General features: G+C 37.6%; 1 protein-coding gene across 4 annotated transcripts in view; it reads right to left on the reverse strand.

The window, feature by feature from the left end:
- Positions 1 to 23,219, reverse strand: part of ARHGAP15 (Rho GTPase activating protein 15) — a 332,079-nt gene that overhangs the window by 287,571 nt on the left and 21,289 nt on the right. The window contains exon 1 of one of the 4 annotated variants that reach the window (XM_068687085.1): positions 13,993 to 14,174. The exons of the other annotated variants lie outside the window; for them this stretch is intronic. Within the exon in view, the coding sequence (XP_068543186.1) occupies positions 13,993 to 14,004 (12 nt within the window). The 5' untranslated portion in view covers positions 14,005 to 14,174. Of the gene's footprint in view, positions 1 to 13,992; positions 14,175 to 23,219 lie in introns of those variants that run through there. 4 annotated transcript variants of the gene reach the window in all.

Here is a 23,219-nt window from a genome sequence, read left to right on the forward strand (position 1 = left end):
CCTAAATAATTAAGGTAATTGTAAGACCTTCCTAGGTGGCTTCCAAGGTTAGTGAATAAATTATTAGCCATAGATTATATAGCCACAAATCAACCTGTCAACTCAGAAAACCATAGTTTTCTCAGTCACCTGGTGCAGCAGAGCTCTGCTTTGGATGAGGAACTCTGGGTTGACATGTGGTTGTCTCCATTAGCTGCCCTACTTCTCCACCAAGAATAAGGTTCTCATGGAAGTCTTTGTCAGAACTCTACCAAAAAATCACCACTTTGACCTTTCTTCTTAGGGGTCTAACTATTGTTTTGTTTCATCCTACCCACACTGCAATCACCCACTATGGAGATACTTTTACAAATACCCCAAAAAAGAGAGAAAGCCCCTACTGTCAAGAACTTGCTCCTGCATGTTGCTCAGCTCTGGACTTAATCCAGCAAAGCACTCTCCAATGCACTTAAGTGTTTCTCTGGATCAGGGCCAGAACACTCAATTCTTTATAGGATCGAACTTACTGGTGGCAGCTTGAAAGTTTGCAATAAAAGTACAAACTAGTCACATAAACTTTTGTGAAAACCATTCCCTCAACAGAGAAGGAGGGGTGATACCTGATTTAGTGATGCCTGTGGTCATTTCATTCCTTGTCACTCTGATATGGCAGTGACAGCTCATAATTGCTTAGATAGAGAAACTTAAAAATCTATTATAGCATTTCTTAATAGCCTCATCTCTTGAAAGACACCTTGACTATAGCAACAGAAAGGAAAACCTTGTAACATTTCACTCACTGCTGTGCTCCAAGCAATTTGCTTTAAAGAGCCAGTCTTAAGCAGTATGGCAAGTCCATCATTATCTACAGGAATTATTTGGAAACAACTCTGATATGGTAAAGTTTCTCTTATGCTCTGAAAGGCATTGAGAAAACCCCATGAGGCTTCCCACTCAGAGATGCTCCTTTGTCATCTCAGCAGGCTAGAGTTTTTGGCCCATCCTCAAGAAAAGGAGGCAGTCAGGAAGCGGCGGGGATAGTCCCCTTCCCACCCAGCTCTCAGTGCCTTGCAGCCACGCAGTAGTTCTGTGGAAGACTCCATTCAGACTCAGGGGAAGCTCCCTGTGTTCCAGGAGCTCCTTGCCTACAGCTGCGGCCACTGGTGCTCCTCGCTTGCTCCAGAGCCCTCCCACCACTGTCCGCCAGAGGCTGACTTTAGAGCCACTGTAGGAGTTTTTCTTCTTACTTGTCCAAAGAGATTTCTTCAGAAGTAGTTGAGACTACAAGGCAGTATAACACGATGTTAGCATGCTCTGCTTCTTTTTTTTTTTTTTTTTTTTTTTAAATGAGGCTTGCAGGGAGATAGAGGCATAAAGTGCAGTTTCAGTCCTGTCGCCACCAGCTTTCTTTCCTCTCCCTCCCCACCGCCAAGTCCCCGAAATCTCATTACTACGCAGGTGACCGAATGCTTTCCTCAGAAATAGGAACTTGCATGGATGGAGCCTTTGTGCGCTGGCTACAGACCAGATAATCTCTCTATGCATCATTTAATAAGAAAACCACTTCACAGTCCTTACAGGCTTGAGTTTGTTACATATGACATGCTCTCAGCAGAATCTGCAGACTGAAGTCAGTGGGGAAAAAAAAATGAAAAAGAAAAAGCAGGATTGTGTTGCGTTCCCTCTGCATGTCTCCCTTTGAGCACACTGCCCTCTATATTCAGTTCAGATCTCCAGAGTCCGTGAAAATAATGATAATGGTTTTGCTTCCCTTGACCTCTTGCTCTCTTATAAATCAGAATCCTATAGACCTTTCCCACAGCATGAGGGTCCTCCTTCCTACTGCAGCCTGTGAAGGTAGGTATTTTATATCAAGGCAATTTAATCATGTGGGAGTGCTCTCTGGCTTCAGAAGTCACTGTAGACAAGCGCCACAGTGCTTTTCCTGGGGAAACATCTCAATTTATTCAGAGGCTTCATTCATGAAATAAGAGAAAAATCGTTATTCAGATTCTGGTTTAAATTTCAGCTGGTGTTAGGAGGAACTTCGTGATCAGAGAATAAATTATGATTTTTGATTACAAAGCATGGTCTGTTTGAAGCTATATCACCTACTTTCCCCAAATTTCTGGAGGAATACTCCAAATTTGGGGCACCCCATTAGGGCTGATATTTTAACTCCAAGGGTGAGCCTGCAGGAGGCACTAGGTATTTTTCTCCATTAATGGCTTGCCATCTCCTAGGAGAAGATTTTCCCTAAAGTGGGAGCCCTTTTGTTCCTCTCTAGCTACTCAAATGGACTTTGAAATTTGTCCAATTGATCCTTGCTTTGAGGGAGTCCCAGCTGATGTCGTTGGCTTCATTTGTAGCCTTTTCAGGAGTAGGAGATCTGCCAAAATCATATCTGGAAGAGGAGACAGCTACAAAAGGTTCTTACCACCCATATAAGTCAAAGAAATCCTAAGGCTGCTCTAAACTTGACTGCAGATTGCTCAGATTCGTGTACCTGGGGATCAAAGCCTGACAAAGGGACCAACAGCTGCAGTGCATCTAATCCTAAGGTTTTCCTACTGGAAATCAGACTGGAACCTGGCATCAAAGCTTCAATATGCTTTAATTGTATTAAATACAATAGTCATTGATTCAAGAAAAGAGCATTTAAAAGCAAAGCTTTTTATACATTTGCACTAGCCTTTTCTGTTACAGCCTATAATATGTAACAAATACAGCAACGTGCACACTGTGACAGCATTCATCCAGCCACACACAAAAATATATATTATGAAATATATTGATAAGTTTCCTATTCATAATGTAGTTGTTACTTTTGGTCCTCCATTTTAGTAGAATATATTAATCTTAACTACTGCAGGTGCTTTGCTAAAATTACAGATGATAGAGGAAATAAGGAGTGAAAACAGCAGGAGCAAAAATGCAATAGACATCAGTATTTCAGTGTTCTTTGCCTCTGACATTTGCATCTGCAAAAATGTGTTCTTTGATGTTATGTCCATAAAAGGTAAAAGTCAAAGTTAATACAGGCAGAGAAAAATGATAGATTATCTTTTCACATCCCCTTTAGATCTTAGAAAAATAAAGACAGCAAATGTGGGAACTTGGCTAAGACAGCAACTGTGTCAACAACTCTGACCTGAAACTGCACCCCAGAATAGTATTCTCAGGGCAGAGGTGCAAGCAAAAAATCATTACAGCTTGCTAATGTAAGTGTGCAAAAACAACCAGAAGAATAGCTTTTACAAAATCACATTCAGCACATACATTACAAACAAAATGCACTCAAAAGCTCAGTCTCTCCTGAAAGGACCGTCTCAACAGAAAGAGCATAATTAACATTGATGTCACACTCCTGTAAGTCATCAGTTACTATATTCCATATGAATGCCTTTGTATAAAATTCTGTTAATATTCCTAGACAAATGCACAGTCCTGGCTAGTAGGCTCTACTTTAGTGCTTGTCTTTATCCTGCCTGCCTAATTCTTTCTCTCAGATTTAAACAAGCCAAAAACTCACCTTATGCTACTGCAGAAGCAATTTTTATTTTTGAAGGTTAATCCAACTCAGCAGGATTTAGGGATGGCACTTTTGCTTGGTCGTAGGCATGTTGGCTCAGGCCAGACAGCTGTTTGGACATTCTCCACTGGGAATCTTGCCCTCAACACCCACAGTTGATGCACATACATGGTCTACTGGCTGCCTACTTCCATGCCCATCTGTTCACATGGCATGGTGCCCACTCACAAGTTCGCTGGATCCTTGCCCTTAGTGTGTAGATGCCAGGCAATGATGGGCTTAGATGGGCAGCCTGCAAAATACTGAAAGTGATCATTTTTTTCCTGTAGGAAGTCCTTCCTCTGCGATAGCACTGAAGCATGGACACCACATGCTACCCTACACTTAATAACACCTGTGGACGTATATGTGCCAGAAGTAGGAAGGCTGGGGTGGGGGGAAAAATGTACTGAGGGGGATCAGGGGGGTAAAGGAAGGAAAAAAGGAATGATGCGATGAAATTGCATGGATTCCTGTCTAAGAATTGTTCTACATTGCAAATGGCAGTGAAAGGATATCTGAGTTAACTTGAAACAAACTGGTTCAAGCATCAGAGGAGCATAGCCATGGCCACAGGAGCCATAGCACAGCCCATTTTACACTGCTTCCAATACCAACTTAGTTTAAATCTACTTTAGGCACCACATGCCCCAGTAGCTACAGTACATAAACATCTGAGATGGGTCATAATGAAAGCAGGGAAAGCTGAATTAGACCTGTCTAAAATTGTTCATCAATGAACATTCCATATATACTCTACAATATAAAACATTCTGCAGAAGACATTGGCACCAGTTAAGATGAACAGTAAAAAAAAAAAAAAAAGTAATCTTCATTAAGATCCATTTTAATTTGTGTCATTGTCCTGACAAATAACTGAGTAAACCCTTCTTGATATCAAGGCACTATTTTAATAAAAATTAGTAGCAATGAAAAGTTTGCCTTTGTTTTGGGGGCAGGGGAAGGTCCAAAAGCCAACCTTCTTGGCTGTTTTAGGACAAAATAGTAATATTAAAATTATAATATCCTTTTCTTCCCTAAGTTTGATTAACAGTAAATCAACACTTAAAAATTTGATTACTTTAAATAGTAAGCTGCCTAACAAATTAATATTTTTGTTAATTGTCCTAAAGGAATACACTTTATTAACATATTACTTGAAGTTTATTTGAATAAACTTAAGTACTTGTAAATCCCATGTAGTTTTTATAGAATATTTATACCTCTAGCTGCCCTTCAGCTGTAGGACTGTAGGAGAGTCATCAGAAAAGTTGCATACTATAGTTTCTGGTCTTTTACTAGATAACTGAAACTTTCAAAAGGAAGAAGAAAATCAAAGAGATGCAAGCAGCAAATATTTCCAATGGATCCTTCCAGGACTCCCAGTTTCTGCCAACACTGGTGAGCAAACTATCACACTCACAAACACTCATGGAAAATTAATAAAATGAGTTGCAATACCAATGAAACATATTCACAGAATTATTATAACAAGTGCTTTTTTCATTCAATTTTTTTTCCCTTGTTCTCCTTCCCCCTTGCAGGGTGTACCCCAACACTGCTTTAATGATTTCAAATGCTTGCTAGCAGGCTGAAAAGAGATATAAAAGCAATGGCATGGCTGGATCTGCAGCCTGGCTTGGGGCTCTCATCTAGTCAGTAGTGGAAGCCTGTGCTGGAAGGCACATTTAGGCTGTGTCTAACTTAGTGTTTATTCTGGGGTGACTGGATTTGAGAGCGCTTTCCCTACCCTAGAGAATTGTTTGCTGCACGGAGACATCCGTCTTGTCTTTGAGCATGCTCTGCCGAATCAGTCATGTGTGACGCCTTGATCTGTTTTGGTCTGGACATATTTTCAAATTGTTGTGTCCAAGTTTCACAGGAGCAGTGCCGAAAAAGTCCTGGCTCCTGAATGAAATTAGATTTATATGGAACGCAAGCCAAAGAAGTTGCTATGAATGTCCAGTGACAAAATCAAGGAACCCGAACCAAAAAAAAATTTTTTGGTCTCACTTCCAAATGCACTTCATCTTCTTTAATCCATCTAAATGGGAGGGGAAGAAACAGTGATACTACCTCTTTTATAACTTTTGGGTTGCTAATTCCAGGCAGTATAGGAGTAAAACACTGGCTTTTACAATGGAAAAATCCATTGTTTTGGTCAGTACAAGAATTTCTGCAAAGTATATTTTTAATGTGATTGGAAGGAACATCTTCAAACACAGCTCATGACTAAAAAGCCCATAATTAAATCTTATTAAAAGCTATTCAGAGATCAAAATTAGAGGCTGTAACACACAATCACTTGGATACCTGTCAGCTTGATAACATCTAGATGGCCATCCAGTTTGCCACCTGCTCCTGCTTCCCTCTGCACTAATAACCTAAGTAAGCTTGTGAATGTTTTTCCACCTCTGTTTTCTGATATCATCAAAAACTGTAATCTCTCTTGAAAAAAGTCAGTATTACTTATCAGCATTGTTCAGAAAACCAAAGTACATTGCACTTGAAGAAAGAATGAAACAAAGTTTTCAAGCAGATTTTCCCAGGTGCCATTATAATCACTAACATGAGAGAAATAGAGTAATCAAAATAATAACTGATCCGTTTCAAGTAGCTTTTTAAGCAAATGGGCAATTTTACAGAGGTCAATTAGCAGGATGACTCCTTCCTATTCTATGTGACATCATCATATTTTGGTAGAAAAAAAAAGAAAAAAAAGAAAAAAAAAGAAAAAAAAAGAAAAAAAAAGAAAAAAAAATATCTGAAGTCTTTCTTCTTTTTCCTTTGAGCTTTCTCACTTTTACTCTTAATGACAACCTTGCAGCAAACCAGGTAGAACAGCAGTGATTAGCAATGATTGTTAATAGATTGCTAACAGTTACTCAGCACTGGGATTCTCTACATGCAATTTACCTTCCTCTCAGGCAAAATTAATATCCTAGCTCTCTTGCCAAGAACTGCTGATGGACTAGACATACAATAATGCAAAAGTTAATTAAAAAAAAATATATATATATATACGCACACACCAAAATTACAAAATGAATTCCTCAAATATTTGTATAAGTACATCTGTTGTTTCTTTGTAGCCTGTTTAATAAAGTCATCCACTTGTGTTTCACCAAACAAAGAACTATAATTGTAAAACACTATTGTCCACATTGCCTAAGTATTATTTTATTATTTTCCCTTCATAGGCCAAGAAACATTTCAAGTGATACTACACACTCATGCTTATTCTACAAATTGGTCCATGTAGCGAACTTAATGTGCAAGAGAAAAGCGCGTATTTCTGATCTAAGCATACTGAATCTCCTGGTTTTAGTCTTGTGGCATTACACTGACAGCAAATCACATAACAGTAATACAGAAGATAAAGAAAAGAAGAAATGGAATTATCCAGTTTGAAACTTCTGAAGCGTCTAGACAGACTGGAAATTGCCCCTGATTTGATTGTCCTTATTCTGTTCTGATAGAGAAGTAACCTACCTTACACACAATAGAAAACCCTCTACAAAACCAAACAAGAATCATCTTCTACCATCCAAAAGGCAGGCGGTGTATAAAGGTATATTCTGGGAGGGGTGCCCAGAGTTGCCAGACTTATTGCAAAAGAAAAAACACCTCAACAAACCAAATGAGTCAAATGATATTAGAAACTGTGGTGGTTCATGGAAACAGAAAGTTGACTGCATATTTCAGTCCATAAATATAAATACATATAAACCACCCTGTCAGTGAAGTCACTAACACACATTTCAACGAATTGAGGAATTTACCAATTGATAACTTCCCACTTATCTTTGCAAAATGTAAGAACATACTGCAACTCTCATTTTATTTTGGGGAGGGGTTCCAGCTTCCAGAGATTACATTTTTATTGTCTTTTTGTGCTACATTAAAGAATCCTTTCGTATCCAGCACTGTCCCTGCATGTAGGTAAGAAGGAAGTCAATTTGACTTTTAATTTCTTTCAGGTAAATTAAACAGCCTGTAGGTTCTTTATTGGTAATTTATTTATTATTTTTTCCCAACTTCCAATACCCCTTTTTTTGCCTCTTCCTTGCATAGTCTCCATTATTCTAGTATGAGTATTCTAGATTCCTTTTCATCAGCATGGTTAACAGAAATGAACATTTGCTGTCACCAATCTTTATCACACAGAGAGGTCAATGTCTTTCACAGAAACACCCATAGAAGCTACATTTTGCAGTAAAACCTCATACATGTATCATGGTTCCTTGTTCTAGAAACAGGATGGCCTATGTTTCCCATATATACTTATGTTTGGATAAATTAAAATGCACTTTCATCCATTAAACAATCCAGATACTCTCCATGAGTGCCTTTACCCAGCCCTATTTGCCAGTCCATCAATCTTGGCTTTATTTTAAAATTTTATTAGAACTGTTCTATTTACTTCCATACCATAGATAAAAAGAGTGATTAGTGTCAGGCTTAGTACCAGTCCCTTGAGATCAACTCTAAAAATCCACCCAGTTGATGATGATTCTCCAGGGACTACTTTCTGAAACGTGTAAATTAATCAGTTCTTAATCCATTTAACGTGTGCTTCACTGATACAGCACATAGCTAATATTTAATCAGAATGTCATGTAATATTAAGTCAAATGACTTACAAACTTTCAGTATACTTCATAAATATGGTTGCCATTTTCGATGAGACTTGTAACAAAAAATAATGACCCTATTTTTGTTTGATTTTTTTTCATTGAAATATGGCGAATGACATTACGTTAGGAATATACTTAATTTCTTTTTATTTAAACCCTGCAACAGTTTTCCCATTAATCTGGCACTTTGTAAGGCTAACCTGCCCACATTTTCTAAGTCATTACATTTTTTTTTATTTATTTTTTTTTTTTTTTAAGTATTTAGAACAATAAACAAACCCTTTTTGAACCTCTCATAATATCCATGACAATCCAATATTTATTTAAGATTGAAATCAACAGGCAAAGATCACCTCAGAAAACTCTTTCAGGCTCTAGCATGATATTTAAGTTTCCTAAAGTTTTGCTATATTCTGCTAATTTTTTCTAACAATAGCATCACTGCTTGATGTCATCCAATATATTTTAAGTCATTAATACCTCAGAAAGCTCATAATCTGTTTCTTGTAACTGAATTGCTATTCAAAACAAACAAATATATATTGACTGTTCCTGTCTTTGCTGTATCTCTATTAATAGCTGCATCGCCATTATAGCATGCCTGTAACGGTCCTGTCATTAAGAACTTAAAATTAGACATAAAAGCAAATTTCTAGAAATTATTGCACTCCTAAGAGGTCAGAACTAGAATTTGGAAAATTCCAGGACATAAGAAAGGCATCAGTTTGGTCCAGCAGTTGTGGGATTCCCTTCTGTGATAAAATATCCAGGGTGAAGATTTTCTATTCTGTTTAGCATTTGGCTGCTTTTCACTGTGTAAAGAGCCTGTCTCTTTCTCTAGCAGGTGCCAGTACAAAAAATGCTCAATTTATCAATATATCTCAGCGTTATTACCTAGACTCAGTGACTATAGATTTATAAAACAGTGAATGCACATCATAGTGTTTTAAAGAACAAACAGAACTACCTGGAATGTAAAATTTCCACATGCTGATATAATGAAATTGATTTTGCAGTGCTCTGCATTTTATGTAATTGTCTCTTTATCTGCAAGGAAAGTTGCCAAATCAAAAATGAAATAATTTAAGTCTCATATATACAGGTGCACATACTTTCAGAAAGGCAGAAGCAAGCTGGCACTCTGTCTCATGCCAATTTTTAAAATATCTGCTTATATCTTCTTGCAATTTTAAGTATGTGTGCACCAAAATGGAACACAATGGAAGACAAATCTCCCTAAATTATAATTCCTTCATAATTTATTACCTATTGCCATAGAAACTGATTTTCAAACTATTTTCTATGTGGCTCCAGAAGTATCAAAATTTAAACAATGCTCTGAATAAACATGTTAAAATGTTCTAACATCAGCATACAATGGGCCATATTCTTCACCACTCAGATATTCCAAATCCGATAAATGGAGACTGACCTAAAAACACCCTGCTCCGGATTTAAAGATTGTCAGCTCTATTACACCAGCACATTCATGCACAGATATCGAGCTTGATGCAAATGTTCAGAAAAAAATTAGCATAAGGGCACACATAATTCTAATAGATGCTTAAGCATAACCTGTTAGGGTTGGAAGTGGTTGGTTGTGTACATACTACTGTGCAAATTCGTCTATTTATTGTGCAGATGCACACATAAATATGTGATTTTGAGGATTTTTTTTTCCTCTGAACTTTATTTTTCTATAATAATTACTGAAAGATTAATAAGTAGTCAAATGGTATAGATGGAATTTCCTTAAAATTGCTTGCATATGCTTTGTAAGTGATATTTTTCTGAGCGTAACACCCTCTGTTTTGTAGGTCACACGGATATCCACAGACTGTGAGGCTACTGAAGGCGCTTGTCCTTTAGCCTTCTGCCTCACCACATGATTGAGCATCCATATACCTTACAACCATACACCCTGTCGAGTGTTATTCTCTTACATATCACAATTTACCTCGCTTTCTCCACTCAAACATGCAACCAAGCTGAGCAACAAGCTGCTTCAGCTGCCATGTCATTTCAGTTTTTACACATCTTCCCTTTTTATGTGTGCTCCACATCTCCGTGATGTCTCATCTCCCCATTCCACTGCCATAGGCTACGAGTCAGGAACAAAGCTTAGGCTCAATGTCAAACAGAGGGAAAATGGGAAAAATATCATAGAAGAGAAAATTAATGGCCACAAACACAGCTCTAAAACTTCCATCTTCATGGGCATTGCAGATCTCCCTTGTTCCTTAGCAAAACCCAAAGTAGAAGAAAGCAATACCGTTTGTATAGAAAAAGCCTTAAAAAGGTACTTAGCCAAGGAAAATACAAGACCAAAAAAAATATATATATCATATTGATAGAGTTATTTTTACATATTAAGGAATAAATAATTCTGAGAAGCTTGCAAACAGCCCCCTTTTATCTGCAATATCATGCCGGACCGTTGTGGCTTGTGGAGATGCACATCTCCAGAAACACCTCAGCATTTAATAGTCCCGAGCTACAGACACAGAAATGGAGTCCTGGCCTGAAATCAGGGCTTCCGTACCTGAAGAAAGGTCTTTCTTTAATTTCCAACAGAGAAAATTGAAGGTGAAAAGCATGTGAAATGACTTTTGTCAACAGGTTCTCCAGTTATGTCATTAACTTAAAAATCTTACCTTTAAGCTTTACATACTGATTTTTATTTTTTTTTTTCTGCAATAAACATTTTTGTTTTCATAAGGAACTTAGCGTGATCATAACCTGTATTTGCCAAAAGATAATAATGAAAAAAAAATCACTTTGAAAAGGGTTGACTGCCCTCAGACATGGCTGGCAAGTGCTCAGGTTTTGTTGGTGTGGAATCATGATCTTCAGTGTCATTAGCTGTACAGTTATTATGAAATCTACTTCATAAGAGTTCTTCAAAAAATAGGGATTCTATATTTGTGTTAAAAAATAATAATAATAAAATTAGAGATTCCAGAGCTAACTAATGTGTGAGGAAAAGTGGATACTTTGCTTTTATTCTCACACCGTAGAATTATTTTGCTCTAGAAAATGTAACTTTTTTTCAGATTCCTCTCTCTCCCCCAAAATAAATTTATTCTTCATAAAAATAGCACTCCTCTTTTTGTAGATCCCCCAAACAATACAGAAGTAAACATTAATATAGCAAGTGTTAACATTAGTTGGTTATTTGAACCCAGATGTTTTGTTTATGAATAAGTTACCTGATCATCTAAATTATTTATTTAGGAGGTAACACCATGTTTTACAGGACCCTGTTTCATCTTGTAGGCATACCCTTGCCTGAACATATTTCACATAAGCTTAATAAACCTTTTAACTTTAAAAAATATCAGTACTTCACCTTTTGACTATTTGAAATGTATAATTTATATTTTGGAATTAACATTGTATAACCGAGCTTAATGCAAATGCTTCATTTTTTACATCTTTTGGATGAGCAAATCATAGCTGAAAATTAAAATACCTTTTTGGGGGTGCATGAATTCATGATGCATCTTCAGTCTGTTTATTAAGTAATCATATCTGGATACAAGTGTCAACACAATTTATGTTTTGAATAATATGAAGCAGATAACCTCAATTAACAAGTAATTAGAGTCATTTTCCTATTAAGCAGTTTCCCTAATTGTTTTTGAAACCTGGAACTAGAATTGTAATAAATAATAAGCGGCCAAAACATGTCCCTGCATTAGCTTAATCCAGGCTTTTCCACTAGAGCCTGGGAATAACACAGTAGAAATATGGGCTGAGCACCCAGGGTGCACGTGATACTGAGAGAAAAGGTAAATGCTCTTTTCTGGCTGCAGAACCCAGCGTAGCCCACTGTTCTGTACTTTTTTCTTTATCCTTCTTCTCTTCAACACAATACTCTCCTTTTTATTTTTTACTTCCTGATTTATTTTATGAACATGTAACACAGGAAGGATTTGACCTAATTGTTACTGTAGATTGACTGGAACTTAGCAGAGAAAAGCCATCCCACAAAGGGTATCACCTCTGTTTAACTACTGCCTGTAGTAGCGCAAATTGATTTGATACCTCAGGTTTTACCTCACTAGCATACTACATCCCCGTTTATGTAAAATAGTAAATAGGAACTGGCTTTCCCAAAGAAGTTGGATAGAACAATTTGTGGTTTTCTGCTGGTTGGTCATGAGAGAGAAAGACAAAATAAACTCTTCCCTTTGATACCAATAGATACACATCACATATCAAATGCAATAAATGAGATCACAGAACAGAAAAATTTCACATGTATTTCTCTGCTTTTATTACATGAAATGATGGAAATACCTATCTTGCATTCTGGCTGATGTTGCCAAAATGAGGGAAAAAAGAAAAATCTAGTTAAATCCAAAAAGAAAATCAACAGCTGCTCTTCACCGTAAGCCAAAACAAACAAAGTAAAAACTAATAGAAAACCTACCCAGAAGTCCCAAGAAAATAAATAAAATAAAAAAAAAAAAAGTAAAAAAAAAAAATTGAATATTCTCTTCACCCCTAAATTCCAACTTTAATCAACTCCTCAGGTGTTACAGGTCTTTATCTTGTTAATAACATTCTGTTCTCTTCATCCAGTGATCAGAAATCAAATAAAATGTGACAAAGACATTTTGGGAATTTTGAACACACAAATCTTTCTACCAGAGACCACCACCCATAGACAATGACAGCTGGACAGACGTACTGATAGGACATTGCTATTTTTACTTGAAGATAAGGATGGAAAAGATTTTTTGAAGTCCACCTTTGGCTGCCCTAAAAAGTCTCCTAGTTGGTACACATCTAACTTGACTTCCCCCTTCCCCACAAATAAATATTCACAATGGTTTCTCTCTCTCCAGATCTCTCTCCAATTTTTTCAGCCTTGGAAGACTACAGGACATATATTTTCATCTTTTTTTTTTTTTTTTTTTTTTTTAAATCTCTGTAAGGTAATAAATAATAATTATAATAAATTAAAAAGTAATGAATGAACACACTAAGAAGATACCCTGAGAAATTCCAGGAAGAATTCTGGCAGCTATGGGAGGACATGAGCTGTTCAAAAGGAATACAAACATTTAAATAATATATCTTGCTGGAAATTAGGCTTTGTGAGAAATCCCATTGATTTCTTTTAAGTCATTTTATTAAAAGGTCTATTAATGCTTGGCTTGCACTTTGTGGCTATGAGAGATGTTGGAATGAAGAGCTATCAAAGGTGGCTATCAAAGTTTTTTTCTTTTTTCCATTTAACTTTTTCTAACTATTAAGCTGCTCATTTTGTGGAGACAATCATTAGTGTCTTTAATGTGAAACAAAGCTTCTGGATAAGAGCTGCTCGCTGAAGATCAATATGAGAGATATCATTTCAGTTACAGCTTTAATAACTGTAACAATAGGGAGCCTGGCATCGCTGGCTTTGTGCATTAATGTAATTTAGAATTTACCAGGTACAAATCTTATCAAGCATTAGCAGTGGCTGCACTGGGATTTTCTAGGTAAGGAAACTGTGTGATAAGTAGGAAGTATTTTAAAGGTAAATTTTCATGTAATCAGGCTCATCTGCAATAAAACCTTGAAAAAATTTACATAAAAAAAATAAAAACAAGATTTCCAGAAAACAGTGGCAGTTTTTAAGGGTCTGTTGGTGTGTGGGCACATAAAATGCTCAGGGTATATTGGGGAGTCTCTCTTGTTTAGATCACCATAAAGCTCATATGACCCACAAGACTGAAGGGCTAGGAGTTTTAGCCGAATTCAGTTTAATTAAAGATGCTCTGCAAACTACCATACATAGAAATCCATGCTTACCTGAACACGCATTGCATAGCTTTCAGCTGAACCACAGGAGAGATGAAAAGCTCCTTCTTAACTCACACCTCTAAGACAAGGACCAGAACCCTCCCAGAAAACCAGCAAAACACCAGCACTGCAGACCACGAGAACAACCCTTCACCCAGCCAAAGCCCACAACTCCACACAGCTGAAGTAAATTCAGCTTCACCACCCAGCTTCTCCCAGCCCACCCATCACAGAATCACAGAATTTCTAGGTTGGAAGAGACCTCAAGATCATCGAGTCCAACCTCTGACCTAACACTAACAGTCCCCACTAAACCATATCCCTAAGCTCTACACCCATCCACCTCTGGGTTCTTCAACTCCCTGCCTACTCTGTGTTTTTCAACACCAAAACCCCACTGTCCCAACCTTTCCCATGTTTTTGAGATGTTCATGGTACTGTCACCTTTATTCTCCTGTAATAGCTTGTCTATAGGCATGTTATTTCTTTTCACAGCTCTTCACTTTCTTGACTAAAACAAATAAATAAAAATATAGTTGCCTTCCCCACCCCCCCCAACCAAAAAAAAAAAAAAAAAGTCAGTATTGAAAAGGTTAAAACAAATTTTGGATCGTCCCTGCAAAGTTATTCTTAAAACCTGATGCAACCAATTGGCAGTTTTTAAAAACAATTTGTTTAACTTGTGTCCAAATGTCTTCAGGTTTTAGTGCTTACAGGTGGCCACTTTAGATTTACACTTTAATTTTGAGAAAGATCTAAACTGGGAGCAGTGAATTTTCTGTTTATCATTTGCTGATAAAAAATGGAAAGCTCAAAGTTGAAGTAGCCAACTACTGAAAAGAGTTGGCACCTGGCACTTTAATTTTTAAACATTGTTGTTTTGTTTGTTTGTTTGTTTGTTTTTGTTGTTGTTTTTGTTTTTTGTGTAATGAGATTATAAAGTACGAGTCTGACTTCAGATTCACAGTCAAGAAGAATGAGCTCTTAAGGATAACAGAACTGCTGATGTAAAGCTCAGTTGGTTGAAAACCCAGGTTTGGTCCAAATAAACACACAGAAGTTTGGATGCTTCTCTGGGTTTTCTACCTGCCTTGGGGCTACAAATGTCATGAGAACAGATTCGCTCATCACAGCTGCAGTGCTTCCATTGCTGGCCATGGATGGAAGATCCAGGAAAACAATCTTTCTTGCAGAGCTCTGGGAGAGGAAAGTGAGGGAAAATGGGATAGAGTATTTCACAACCTTTCAAATTTGATTCCAAAACTGGGGGAAGATTCAGAGATTAGAAAGGATAGTGCATTTTTGCTGGGTTTGTGTTTCAGCTGTACTCCTAAATGCAAATTTTTACTGTAACTTTCAGAGTACGTGGCAGCTTAGACAGACAATAAACAGGAAAAGAAGAGCATAACTGTTTCTAAAGTTTAGTCATATTCAGCAATGTATTACTGAAAAGCAAAGAAAAAAAAAATATTTTTCCCCACAGGCTGTACACTGAGCAGCCAAGTTCCTTCTTTCTCTCAAGGTGTAGGGTCTTGGGCCCTCTGAAGGGCAAGGCTTGAATTTCAGTTTTGCCATGGATGTGAAATTGCTGTGTGTGTATGCACACACAGCCATAAACACACAATCACAGATGATCAGCACCTGCTTCCACTAAGGACATGAATCTCACCAAACAAGAAATCAAACAAAAAATAAAATACTGCTGTGTTAACATGACTGGATCTGATCCTACATTTCTTTTTCCTGCAAAAGAACCACTGGCTTCAAAGGGGATTTGATCTGATTTAGGGCAGGAGAATGCTGCTGTCAACTGTTTGTCTAAGAACAGGCACATTGCCTAACAAGGACACTCCGGTGTTTGTTTTAAAATCTCTTCTGAGTGTATTAAACAACATTTAGTGTGCGTGTCCCTATGTTGTGCATGTATTTAGGGCATGTGCAAAATAACTTGATCCCCATTTTGTTGCATCTGTAGTGCAATTATTTCAGCGCAGTAATAAAAGATGAAAAAAATGGTTCTTTACCTCTCCTGTCATGTTGCATCGGGTCACTTTGCGTCACATGGTGTGATATAATGTAACTCAATGCAAGGAGACACATGTCCCTTCTCATTGGAAATTTAAAGAAATGGAGCTTACTTTTACCCTGTGGGAAACTGTGCAGGTCAGGTGCCCAAGACAAGCTATGGGAAGTTTGATATCAGCTCAGTTTCAGTACCTACATATTTCAAATCTTATGGCATTTTGAAAGGAAGTGTGTTAGATGCCACAATTTAGCTGTAATACAGTACTTAATAAAAATAGTGGAAGAGGAATATAATTCCACAGCTTATGTTCCTTGTCAGTGTCTGCGGACACATATTGCCAAAGAGACTCTTTTAAACAATACTTCTAACTATACGTTTTGAAATATATATTATAAAACATGAAAAGCCTGGGAGAAACAATGCAGCCTAAAAGCACATGGGTATAGAATCAAGGGAACAGAACCGATTAATGAAGAAGCCAAAAGACATTTTTTTTTTTTTTTTAATGAAAATATAGTGAAATAGTTAAGCACAGAGAATATAGATAAGGAAAATGTACAGGGCCTGGGGCCAAGTTCCCCTCTCAGTTACACTAGCTATAATTGTGGAATAATTCTATTTCAATTAATAGAGTTAATATGATGAGAACAAAATTATCTACATAATGAGCATGATTGAAACATAACAGTCAACCCAGCTCTGAGGCAGACTTGGGAAAGTGTGCAAAGGAGATAAGCATCATCCTCAATTCTGTTTTGTGGGTACAGAAACAGAAGAAAGGACTAAAAATCTCTTGTCAGTCCAACAAATAGCTTGGGATTGGGAGAAACATTGAAAGTTCTAGATCAGCTCCCTCTCCACTTGTTTGAAATGAATAAATACAAGAGAAGTCTATCATGGGGGCCAAGTGAAATAATAAGTATATAAAATGATCTCTCTCTAACATCGTGGCATGTTGGTCTCTCACACTTGTGGCAAAAACATGTAGCTTTCACAAAATCACAGAATCATCTAGCTTGGAGAAGACCCTCAAGATCACCAAGTGCAACCACCAAACTGACCGACCAAGTCCCATCACTAAACCATGTCCCTCAGTGCCACATCCCCACATCTCTTAAATCCTTCCAGGAATGGGGATTATACTGTTTCCTTGGGCAGCCAGTTCCAGTGCTTGACCTCCTTCTTCATGAAGAAATTATTCCTAATGGCCAATCTTAACCTCCCCTGGTGCAACCTGAGGCCATTTCCTCGTGTCCTATCACTTGTCACCTGAGAAAGGAGACCTACACCCCTCCTTGCTGCAACCTCCTTTCAGGTAGTTGTAGAGAGCAGTGAGGTCTCCTCTCCCTAGCTATTTTTTTCTCCAGACTAAACAATCCCAATTCCCTCAGTCACTCCTCATATGTCTTCTTTCTAGTCATTTCACCAGCATCAGTGCTCTTCCCTGCACGCACTCGAGCATGATGCTTTGGGACATTTAACATCAGGGTGGTAACTTCAGTATCATTAACAATCTGTATATTTGAGAGTCACTATTTACAGGATAGCATACTAGAAAATCTAAAAGCCTGAAAGCACATTCAGGACAGATACAGGAAACAAGTTTTTCCTACTAAACAAGCAAACAAACCATGAGGATGTGTGGTATGGCATATGAAATAATGAAGACACAAAAGCACTGAGATTATTTCAATTTAAATTAAAAATTAAATTACAGAAAGTAATATTATTCAGAAAATATTATTTTCTGACTATTTAAAATCTCATGTCTAGGTTTTCATATTCTCCCCAGTTTACTTACCAGGACAAACCAAAAGCCTTATTCGGCAGAGTTTGGAACAAGCAAATTTTGAGCTCCAAGCTCTTAATACAATCCCATGATTGTCCTTTGGCTTTGAGCAAACTAAGACATAAGGGAGATAAACATTTGGAGCTGCTCCAGTTCACCTCATTTAGTATCAAATTCATAATTTTTGCATATTTTTTGATGGAAAGAATGAAGGGGAGGGATGCATTTTCCTTTTTTCCTCCATACGCAGCCCCAGTCACCAGGTACCACCAAGAAACAATGCCTGTCTGCAACTGCTCTGAAACAAGACATGTGTGATGTGGCCAAAACCTGACTTTACCACAAATTTCCATCTTTATTCCACACAATACAGAAAAATCAATAATTTCAAAAGAAGACAAACTATTTGCACCCTGTTTTTCCCTGTGTGTCCTGACAGGAAGACTCTGCCCCTTGCTGGGTGAAAAGGCCGGTGTTTAAGGGACCCACCAGATGATAGGCAGAGAAGCAAGGCCTTTGTTGGACAGACTGTCATCCCCTTTCCAGCAGGCACACCTGCCCTGGTGTTACCAAATTAAAGGAAATGAAGGTGGAAACTGAGTCTGGCTAACTTACAGGGTGGCTATGGGGTTCCTGGTCATGCCCTGAGCTCTCACACCTGCAGTGACACCCCGAAATCCACATCGTCCTGTCTCCACAGCCACTACAAGCACCAAAGACAGAAAGGGCTGCTGAGAGGCAAGCACAAATGACAAGAAAATACAAAACAAAAGTAGAGCATGTTTTTAGATGGTAAATAAAATAATATTTTCACAACTGACTTTTTCCCCCCTCAGGGCATACATTAGAAAAGAGAGAAATGTCACAGCTGTAGAAATATTTTTATTTATTTATTTATTTATTTATTTATTTATTTTTAGTTTTTAGTTTTTCCTATCAGGCTTAATATATATATATTTTAAATATTTACATCAAGTTCTCTGTGAAACTCAAAGGGATCTGTAGGCTTTGAGGAACACACTGATCCTGTCAAGCATCTCTCAAATCAAAGACAACTCCATTAATGATAATAGAAATGTTTCATTCTCTCACTAGCTCCTAGGAAAATGATGAAGAGGTATTCATGAAAAGGATGCAAAACTTCCTAGCAATGCCTTCAGTTGGGAAGTTATTTCACTATTAAGAATCGCCTCGAATATTCCTATTTTCCAAGCGACAGATGATGGGAGAGTCAAGATTTTGGAGTCAGCAGCTCTTTTCCTTCTAGCATCCCTCCAATTAAAAAAAAAAAAAAAAAAAAAAGCCATTTGGCCTGGACTCGTGCTTCGGTAGCATCAGCTGCCGGCTCCTGCTTCACCTGGGATCCCTGGTGCTGCTCTGCCCCCTTGTGCTGCCTCTGCCGCAGAGCAGCCGCCCGCCTCCGTGCGGGGACCGTGCCGCAACCCCCCGCTGTCACTTCTCGCTTTTCTGGCAAGTTCAAGGTCAGTGCCTAGCTATTTTCAGCTCATCTCTTCTTGATCCATGCAGAGAAATGACAAGGTAACGTGATTTGGGGTCAGCTGTATTACAGGAACCGTTACATAAACGGAGAAAGTGGAAATCAATCCTAGCTGACAGTGTCTTCAGGATAATCAGCGCTCACTCCATGCCGCTGTCAGCTCCCCTGCATCAAACACCATGTTACTTCTGTCAGATCTCTTTAACAAAACCGCTTTCTCACTTTTGGCAAAGTAAATAAATATTCCACTCGGGCTCGCGTTTAGCTCATTGTTCGGGGAACTTTAACACTTTGCACTCGCAGAGCCCCCGTTCCTGCGGGAGTGGACGCTTGTCACGTCCACTGCTGCCTGCGAAGGGTGCTGGCAAAGACATGGGTGACTCTTAGGAAATGCTTCGTCCTTCACGTTTGGGGCCTGGTTTCTGCACGCAGCTGGTCGGCCTGCAGTGCTCTGCCCTGAATCCAGCATCCCAAAGTGCTCACCTACTGGCCCCATCAGCTCTTTCCCTCCAACATCTCAGGATGCTTTCCTCAATTTGTTTGATTACCATTACTCCTTCTTCACGTAACCAGACTTCTCCCCCAATGTGGCGTTACAAATGTACCATTTCACAAGATGTTCCGCGTTGGCCACGTCTGGGTGATAGCACATGGTGTGTCGGTTCAGGGAAAGCACAGCTACGCCATCCCACCCACCTTGTGCTCCCCAAGCCCGCAGAGCTCCGCTGAAGAACAATTTGCCATAATATTAGTTGTCGGTAAATTCAAAGACGGAGCTCCTAAAGCTATAAAATGGATTAGAAGCAATTTAAAAAAGAATTAACAAACTAGAGTAAGAGTATACTGTCAACAAACAAATGCTTCATCATAGCACTGTAATTTGGAATTTTAATTACCCCTCTGCTTCTGTAACAAAACAATGTCTGAACTGGCAGCCATTTGAATCTCTCACAGGTCATTGAGCATTCTAGTTAATTACTCTATGAATAGCCTGTTTTTCTCCCCTCTGGAAACACGTTTCTAATGGCAGTCAAGGTCTGACAAATGTGTCATCTACATAATTAGCTAGGAAGCAACACAAAACATTAAACATGCTTTGTGCCGACAACTATCAAAACATTTCATTTGTTGTCAATTATTCATTACTTTGTAGGTTCTGAAGGGGTTGTTATTATGGAAATAAGTCCAGATGCTAACAAGGTTAGAGTTTTTTATTCAAATTAGTAATCAGAGGACTAACTTTAAAAAATGTATCCCATGTCCATTTATGGCAGCATTCAATCAGTACTAAATTATAAACGAATTTAGTTAACTTCAAGTTAAAATAGCCATGGCAGAGCACATACACTAATTTGTAGAGTTGCATCTCTCTTTGAAGTTTTAGGATCTAAGCTGAAGTAGCAAACTTTCAGAACCTTTGGCAAGACTAATTTGTGCTTGGTAAATAGAGTAAAGATTTTCACAGCATGAGATAATGTAAGATTGAAAAAAAAAAAAAAAGAAAGAAAGAAAGAAAAAAGAAAAAACCTGGAGGTTTTTGAACCTTTTTTTTTTCTATCCTTCTGTCACACTGAGTAAAAGTCAAAATCAGCATTTCCAACTCGTCTGAACTTCAGTTTGGCTTAACAAGGAAGCCAAACCAGTTACATTCACCACTCCCTTAATGGAGCTGAAATGAGTTTATCCTAGCTTTTAAGAAGAAATAGGTGCTGGTTATTTCATTTTTCTATGATCTCATTATGATGCTGCCTATCAAGCAATGCAGCTGAAATGATACAGTGAAAATGTTTGGAGGAGAAATAAATGGCTAGTTTAACAATAAAATTAACTTCCTTTCTAGCCAAGTTTCTTTCTGTTGAAGTGCTATAATACAGATATGCAGCAAAGAATATCTTCTCATAAGCTATATATAAGAAATATTAGGAAAAAAAAAAAAAAAAAAAAAAGAAAAACAAAAGGCTTCATTCTGAGCCTTACTCTGATATGCAGCTGAAAAAATGCCTGCAGACAAAACAGGATCCTGAAAAACGGTTGGGAGACAACTTGCATTCCTCCAATGAGGAAACTTGTTTATAGAAGGTAAATTGAACTGTAGAATATCCTAATGTATATTCTGCTTTCAGTCCCTAAAACATGGTTTCAAACATGAGGCCTGCCCCTCAAGTGGGGAAAAGCAGACAGAAATGGATGGAAAACAAGAGCCAAGGGCTGAGTGAGTGGGTCTGCAGGCACAACTAGATATTGAGTTTGAAAGTACAAAACCAGTGTGAATAAAGTAAGGGGACATATGACATCTCATTTCTCATTCTCCTGCACTAGAAAGGAGATCAACTAATGTTACCCAACAGATTTTTTTTTTTTTCCATTTGTGTTTTCTGGTTGCCTCTTTTTTTTTTTTTTTTTTTTTTTAACTTTTTTTTTTTTTTCCCTCAAATCTATTTCTTTCCTACCTGCCCTGAATTATTTGGGGGAACAAAGTGCTCATCTGCTCATCACTGCAAACTTGCATTTATTAACAACTACCACGCTAGTCATGGGAAGCTCATATACTTTTCTATTTCAGTCCCAGTGCTATTATATGATTTGTGTAACACCTTGAAGGGAACACAGCTCTTTCCTTACAGTGATAAAAGTAGATGCATAAATAATGGACTAGTGCATGATGATAAAATCTGGGGAGAATAAAGCCTGGGCAGTCACTGTTAGAACACAATAAAGAGAATATTTGTCACCTTCTACCTCCAATGTACACAACTTTGAAAGCAGGAAGTTTTCTGCTTCTGGAAATATTTTGTCAAGATTTGTGTGTTGTTTTTTTTTTTGTTTGTCTGTTTTTTTCCTCCAGGAAAAAGAGTAAACTGGGAAAAAAATGAATCCTCAGAAACTTTCCCTAAATAGACTATACTATAAAAGAAGCTGTGATGATCTCTCAGAGATTGAAATAATCCATTTCAGCTAAAACTACCCATAGCAATGAAACTGAAAATACTCTAAAAGAGGGCTGGAGTCTGTCTTGTAATTAACATTAAACAGATAACATATTTATGAGGAAGTCAAAATATTTTGGAAGCCGATAATCCTGTAAGCCTTAACATGGTATAAAAACAACAAATAAATGCAAAGTGTTACTGTTACACATGCCTGCCTGATCAATGGTTTTCACATATTGATCTATAAATGGAGTTGACAGTCTGTGTTGGCTGCACATTTTCCAAGCAGCTCTATTTTTGTACAAAACCAATACGGGCAATTACCTTTGTTTGAGATGCCAAGTCTTATCAATTCAATGTGATTTAGTGTCATTTTAATTAAATATCAGGATCTACTTCAGGACAATCTATACAAACAAAGCCTCAAACTTGACTATAAGCTTGATTTGAAGTAAACATGTACGAGCCCTACAATTTCAAAATATGGCTCAAAAACTCTGCTAAACAGAAGGCTTATATTTTTAGCAATTTTATTTCTGTCTTTTTTGGCTAGCCATAACTTTGGCAAGTGTTCTATGATCACAGGAGTAAGAAACAAAAGAAGATTGCTTCCTGTTCCTCTGATAATGTATTAGAGAGATAAATAAACCTACCAGTCTGTTTAACCTAATAAGAAAAAGCTCTAATACATTAACATTTTGGAATGTCTAAATAGGCTCTAATTCTTAATATAGACACCAATAAAAAAAGACATTTCATTGTTTGAAGTTGTTCTGAATGAAACAAAATGCACTTCCCTGGGGTTTAAGAGATGAAAATAGCAAATATTCATTTACATTGCTGGTTCAGACACTAACATTAAGCACAGAAAGAGCCCTTGCTTACCACAGTGTGTGTCCAGCTTCATGATTTGTGCTCTTTAAACTCTACATTAATATCAATTTCAACCTTTGCACAATGCTCAAGCATTTCCATAGCAAATAAATAATGAAA

This window comes from Anas acuta, chromosome 6 (genome assembly GCF_963932015.1).
Source record: "Anas acuta chromosome 6, bAnaAcu1.1, whole genome shotgun sequence".
Taxonomy (NCBI): Eukaryota; Metazoa; Chordata; class Aves; order Anseriformes; family Anatidae; genus Anas; species Anas acuta.